The following is a 7,183-nucleotide window of genomic DNA, read 5'->3' as shown; positions in this document are numbered from 1 at the left end:
AATGTGGTAACATAGGCTTTTCAAATAAAAAAAAATATAACAATATAGTAACCTCAAATGTGGTCATATGAGTTTTTCTAGTGAAAAAACACATGAAGATAATTATTTAAGTGTGGTCACCAATCCAAGAGTAGGACATATTTGTCATTTTATAAAAAATAATTCCAATTAAAAAAAGAAAAGAAAAGATAAACCTAAATTTCCAAAATAATTCCAATACTTCAAGTGTTTGGTACAAAAATGGAGATAAAGAAATGAAAATATTCTATTTTCTCTTATTTGGTTGAGATAAAAAATTACAAATAAGTTATTTGCTACTCTCTAATTTCTTTTCAATCATATATGTGGAAAAATCGAGAAAAGTAAAATTGAGATAGTATTGTGTGTTTATTTATTTTATTTTTTATATTTAATTTTTACAATTTAATTTATATTTATTTGCTATTTTTTATTTTTTCTTATTAATTAATTTTTATGATTTTTGTATTATTCAAATTTTATAAAATATAATATCTAAATTATTACTACCTTCATCCGATTTTAATGTTTTTATTTATTTTTTTTGTGTTGATATTTGAATATTAATTATTATATGAAAATATAATACAAACTAAGAGAAAAAGTGACAAAAATACTTCTATTAATACCTTGTAATACTATGATATTTGTGCAAATAATTATATAAATATATATAGATATTTTTAATTTTAAATATAATGACACAAAATATAAATTGAACACGGACAATGAATTAAAATAAATTATCAAACTAAAAAGATAACTATAAAATACAATAATATTTATTTGATTCAATTTATCATTTTTTAGTGATCAATTTTTTAATTTTTTTTTCTACTACTTTTAACCGTATTCTAGTTATATAACCGTATTCTTGCTATGTATATTTTTTTCTTATAAAGTGTGTTTGTTTGAAAGATTTTAGAAGATTTGTATTATACATTAAAATTTTTTTTAAAAAAAATATCAAATTAAATATATATTTTTTATTTTTATATTATATTAAAAATTAATTTTATTTTAAAAAATATTACACAAATTCTTATTTATATAACATCGTATAACTTTCAATTTAAATATTTTACTATTGAAATCTTAATCCAAAATCCAAACCCCAAACAAATAAAGAAGTTATTTTCTTTAAATTTAAATTCCATTGACTTTACCACACCACGCTAATTTCAAACACCCTCTCCCCATTCAAACCCGTCCCAATCGACCACCAGACACATCTCCCCCTCGATCGCCTCCGCTCACGCCTCCGACGCCCGCTGCCCAGGCCGCCGCCCGCCGTCGCACCCATTCGTGCCGGCAGAGCCGAGCCCATCCAGTCCGCCGCTTCGCCCGACCTCAGCGCAGCCTCTCCTTCTTCTTCTTCATCCTCCGTTCCTCTGCCGTGCCGCCGCGTCGTCACCGTCAACCCAGCGTCCGACCAGGCGCACCAGACCAGTACGCGTTGCCCTGGTTCCGTCGTCAAGCCTCTCTTCTCTTTCCCGCCGGCCGAGCCCTGAAGAGCAGCTCCTCCTGTTCGGTAATATCTCTCCACCCCTCTAATGCTTTCTATTTCAATTTAGGGATACTTTTTCATTGGGTTAGTAGATTGGATATTCTGGAATGCAAATTGAAATCGATTGTTTACTTCAGTTGTTGGGATAACGTATCTTGGCTCATTGAATTGATATTCTAGAGAAAGTGAATTCGAATTTGTTGCACTCCGGTGCGTAGGAATTTTGAGTTGATCTTCCTTGCATCAATTTTGATATCTTGATTTGGTCTGACATGCTTGAATTGAAAATCGAACTCTCTTTGTTGAATCTTGATTATCTCTTTGCTGCAATAAATTGGTTGTTATTCACTCCATTGCCTCTGCATTATGTGAAATCTTTTTCATATCTTTGGTGTGATTGACACTTCTATTGAATTATTGATTGTGATTTGAGAAGCACTTGATTAGCTTAGATCATATGTTACTTTTTTCTTGGTATACTTTGTTGCGCTTGGTTAGTTCATTTTGCAACATTAATGGGAAATTTCAAGTTTTGTCTTAATTTGGTGCACAATCTAATCGAAGGAAGTTGGCGAGCCATAGAGAAAACATGTAGCCGCACCACCCCTATGGTTTCCAAAAATTTAAATTATTTTTAGAGAGTATATGTATATTTAGAATAACTATTGAATAATAGGCACCAAATGTAGTCGTGAATTACACACCTTGAATAGTAGGCACAAATGTAGTTGTGATGATCTTATAATTTAATTGAGGATCGACAAAATGTATTACAAATATAACATGAAGTTTTACCTACGTCTATTTTGTTTAAGAAGGCACGTTTATCTTTTGTGTAAGAAGGTGCGTTGTCTTTCTACATCTTAATCGAGCTTATTTTTTAATACCTCTGTTCGTATTTATCTATATGTATAATGAACATTAGATTTTGTGTACACACATTTACAAAAATATACAAAAAATTAAATAATATTACTGTACACACAAAAAAATACAAATCTAATAAAACAGTAGAAAAGATATTGGAAAGAAAATGTACTATAATAGCAGATGTATGTAACCTTAAACTGAAATTCGAAAGAAAAGAAATCGAAAGATTTACATTTCAAAATTATTAAAATATCATTACCCTTAGTTACGCATATAATTACTATTAATTAGATATATAATAAAAATTTACATTCCAAAATTATCAAAAATTTATTACCCTTAATAGAAATATTATCACTATTAAGTACAAATATAATAAAAATTTTAAATTAAAAATTTATTAAAATTAAATTACCCTTGCTTACTGATATAAAAATGGATCATTTGATCAGGAAAGATAGAAAGAAAGGGAAATGGAAACAAAAATTGGGGAACAAGAACAGGAGATTGAGAAAGAATTATGCAATGGGGTCTTGTCTCTGTTGGTCCCTCCACTGCCACCACCACCACCGCCGCCACCACCATCACCACCAACCCCACCGCCACCTTGGATTGAGTTGCCAGACGATGTGACGATCAATATCCTGCAAAGGCTGGATGTTGTAGAGATCTTGGAAAGTGCACAGAGAGTGTGCACAAGCTGGTGGAGAATCTGCAAACATCCTTCCATGTGGACAGTAATCGATATGGAAGATTACTGGCCTTACAACAATTCTGAAATCGCCTGCCGCGAAGCTGTTGGCCGTAGTCAGGGACAGTTAATCGACATTAGCATCGAGTTTTTTGGAACCCCTGAGTTGATTTGCTACATTTCAGAAAGGTACTCTTTTATTTACATATGTTGGATAATGGAACTAGAGGTGAGCAAAATTTTGAAATCTGAAAATTAGATCCGAATCAAATTGAAATTTATAATTTGGTTTCGATTTTTTGAATTTTCGGATTGTTTCGGATAGATATACTAAAAATTCAAACCTATTCGAAATCCGAAATATAATATTTTAAGATATTTTATTATTATACATATATATTTAATATTTTCTTATAAATAATATATTTTAATAAAAAAAAATTAAAATTATTAATTATGTTTTAATATACTTAATTTTTGTATTTTATATGTCTTTAATGTATTATAAAAAAAAATACTCCATTTGTTCTTTATCTATGTATCAGTTTATTTTTTGCACGAAGTTTTAGGAATATTAGTATTATATTGGGGTGTGGTATGAATAAAGTAGAAAAGACTAAAAAACTTTATTAGTATTGTGTAATACAAAGGTAATGACATTTGTGTATTATATTTTAAGTTGTAAAGGTATTATTAATGTTAGTAGAAAGTATAGTTAGATAATATAAAAATATAAAATAAAATTTAAAAAGATAATAAAAAAAATAAGTATTTCAGATTTTTTGGTTTGATTCGGATTTTTTAATTCGAATTTTGATTATTTCAATTCAGTTCGGATTAAACTTTATTATTTTTAATAGTGTGTTGTCAAAATTAACAAAACAGGTGCAGTCAACTTAAACGCCTCAAGCTCTTGAATTGGTCTTATAAGCTGACCCCTTGTTTGCAAGGAGCATTTCGAAAATTTTCTGCACTAGAAGAACTGTATCTTCTCTGTAATGGTAATTCCCCGGAGGATATCGAATTCATCGGCACATCTTGCTGTAAGTTAAAGTCCTTCGCACGGAGCACTCCCTTTAAACCATTATTTTATGGACAGGATGCAAAAGATTCATATGCTCTCGCCGTTGCCAAAAGCATGCCAAACTTGCAGAACTTGTGGCTTTTTGAAGACCATATGACGAATAAGGGACTGATTGCAATTCTTGAGGGTTGTTCGCGCCTCCAATATCTAAGCATATGGCATCGTTTCGATATTGATATAAAAGGGTGTTTAGGCAAGCGATCTTTTCAGAAGCTTAAAGCCGTGCAATGCCCTCATGGTTCGAAAAATTGTTTCAAACGGTCTTGTTCGATGCTCAACCGTCGCGTAGAGGCATTCAGACTCGCACCTGCTTAATATCGACTCTCATACATTTTGTTAGATATCCTAGCTTGGGGGATGGTTAGGGTGCTGCATGCTATTTTTCAACTCAACACATGTTATATGTACAAACAGCACACAATATTATTACATACAGAAAAAGTTGTCTATAATAAAAGTATGTGTTGTTTTTTTATAATAACAAATGTGTTGTATAAGGGTAGGTCATGTGCTAAAATCAACTGTTGTGTGTTTTGTAAGAAACTATAACATGTGTTGTTAATTCATGTGTTGTATTTGTAATATATTAACATATACAATGTATTGTTTGTAATAATACTGTGTGCTGTCAGACAACACACGATGTGCTGTTGAGACTATAATATGTGTTTTTTGTTTATGTGATTTATTTGTATTATTGTTGATATAATTTTTCAACAAAAATAAAGTAAAATTCAAAGATATAGAAAATATCCTTAAACTTGATTAATTAGTGCCTGAGATTAGGAATCTCTAAACACTGTAACGTACAGAAAATAAACTGGAAAATAAAAGACTGAAATTTAAAGTGGTGATCCCCAAATCTGACTTTGCTTTGTTGAAGTTGATTGAAGATGCCTTGCCAAATGATGATCCAAATCCTTAAATATTCCCTGGGAAACCGTACTGAAAACCGTCACCCGAACGGTTACAACGTCTCCTTCTCAACCGTCTTCCAACCTTTCTCATGCTGACACGTGTCCCCAGCAGACCAAAATTCCCTATATTTCACTCCTTGAGCCGACCACAGACCTTCCGCTCTTTTGGCCCGACTTCGTCCTTCGTCCGACCTACTTCTTCGCCCGACCCCACTTGGGCCGACCTCCATATCAACCGCCCCCTGTCTTTGATCAAAGGCCTCCGCGTTTGTCCGACTCCTCCTTCTATCCGACCTACAGTTTACCCGACCTGCGGATATCCCATCTCGACGACTTTCCGTCTCGAGGACCTCCCGACTTGAAAACCTTCCGACTCATCGTCTTTACGTCTTGCGGACCTCCCGACCTGAAGACCTTCCGACTTGAGGTCTTTCCGTCTTGCGGACCTCCCGACCTGAAGACCTTCCGACTTGAGGTCTTTCCATCTTGCGGACCTCCCGACCTGAAGACCTTCCGACTTGAGGTCTTTCCGTCTTGCGGACCTCCCGACCTGAAGACCTTCCGACTTGAGGTCTTTCCGTCTTGCGGACCTTCCGACCTGAAGACCTTCCGACTTGAGGTCTTTCCATCTTGAGGGCCTCCCGACCTGAAGACCTTCCGACCTGAGGTCTTTCCGTCCTGAGGACCTACCGACCTAAGAACCTTCCATCCTGAGGTCTTTCCGTCCTGAGGACCTACCGACCTAAGAACCTTCCGTCCTGAGGTCTTTCCGTCCTGAGGACCTACCGACTTGAAAACCTTCCGACCTGTATTTTCCTTAGAAATAAATAAATAAATTTATTTTCCTTGATTTCCTCACGGTGTCCTTCAGCCAGTTCAATCAACCCTATTGCCAGGCCCATTCTTCTTTTTACCTTGGGCTTTTAACCTAATTCTAAATTTCGTACGTAACAACTTGCCCGCCGCCAAGGGACTTTCAAACGCCATTTAACAATCAATGTTTGGAAGTTCATAAAGCACTACCTCCTTAGCAACTACACCAGTTACTGCAACACTCCTGGTTAACTTCCTTCTTCGCAATACAAGCCTGTGTGAATCACAATCCCAAAACATTCTAACTATGGCGAATCAATACATTCCTGCCCTCCCTTTCGACGGAACCCTTCCAGAAGGTCCATTTTCAGCCTCGAAAGTACTAACTCCGACGATCCGTCCATATTGCACTACTCCTGAAGATTCAAATCGGATGAGGGAAGTTTTGGAATCTCGCAACTCCTTGGCTATCAACAATCCCAACTACCAAGCAGTTCGCATCCGAGACAGCATCAAGACCCATCTCACAGACCCAAAAGATCTGTATCGTGCTTGGTATCGACGAGTAGCAGAACACTTCCAGACCCAATGGCGATCCCAAAAGATCGACCAACCAATACTACTGTCCACCATGCCTATCAACCTGCATGAGAAGGTGCTGTTGGCCATGTCCGCCTTCTGGAATGCGGAAAATGGGACTTTCCTTTTGCCATCGGCCCCCTTTGGCCCAACTCTTATGGACGTGGCCATGATCGCACATCTCCCAGTCGTGGGTGAAGACCCTGTAATGGGAGCCCTAGATGGGCAGGAGCCATCAGAAGACCATCCGGGATGGTCTTTACAAGGTGTGAAGGAATGGGGTTGGACAAAGTTCGCAACCGACCAGCAAGGGGCTCCAGGGACTCCTGTCAGCCGAAACCCCCCAGCCCGACTTCGATCAAACAGCGCTGGAGAATTCTTTGGCTAAGACCCGAGAATCCCTCCAGCAGACTACTGGAAGGCTGGGTGGTCTCCTTAACACGAAAGCTCAAGTTGATGAAGCTATTCAGAAAAAGGAGGCAGAATTGCGGGAGCTGAGGAAAGAACAGTCTACCCTGGATAAGCAAATTATCAATGAGCAGCGTCTGATTGAGCAGTACACCAAGAATGAAGCTGAATTGGATCAAGAGCTGAAAACCCAAGCCCGATCCCAATTCATCATAAGATATCAGACGGCTGCCAATACCAGAAGGCTATCCAGGGATGAAATCAAACATGCCCATAATCCCATTCCAACCGAACCA

At 36.4% G+C, this 7,183-nt stretch overlaps 1 protein-coding gene across 3 annotated transcripts; it reads left to right on the top strand.

Annotated features, from left to right (window-relative positions):
• The first annotated feature begins 1,195 nt into the window (after positions 1-1,195).
• LOC127255367 (putative F-box/LRR-repeat protein 23) lies at positions 1,196-4,849 on the top strand. 3 transcript variants are annotated; one of them, XM_051280873.1, is made up of 4 exons: positions 1,196-1,549; positions 2,848-3,275; positions 3,972-4,087; positions 4,186-4,849. In XM_051280873.1, the coding sequence occupies exons 2-4, from the start codon at positions 2,869-2,871 to the stop codon at positions 4,254-4,256; spliced, it is 594 nt and encodes a 197-aa protein (XP_051136830.1). In that variant the 5' UTR covers positions 1,196-1,549; positions 2,848-2,868; the 3' UTR covers positions 4,257-4,849. The 3 variants fall into 3 exon arrangements, with proteins under 3 accessions (XP_051136830.1, XP_051136829.1, XP_051136828.1); XM_051280872.1 differs by having other exon boundaries at positions 2,853-3,275; positions 3,972-4,849; XM_051280871.1 differs by having other exon boundaries at positions 3,972-4,849.
• Positions 4,850-7,183: the final 2,334 nt, after the last annotated feature.

This window comes from Andrographis paniculata, unplaced genomic scaffold (genome assembly GCF_009805555.1).
Source record: "Andrographis paniculata isolate CXL003 unplaced genomic scaffold, ASM980555v1 Contig53END, whole genome shotgun sequence".
Classification (NCBI taxonomy): domain Eukaryota; kingdom Viridiplantae; phylum Streptophyta; class Magnoliopsida; order Lamiales; family Acanthaceae; genus Andrographis; species Andrographis paniculata.
Note: the sequence above shows the minus strand (reverse complement) of the source record. Positions and strands in the feature narration are given on the sequence as shown.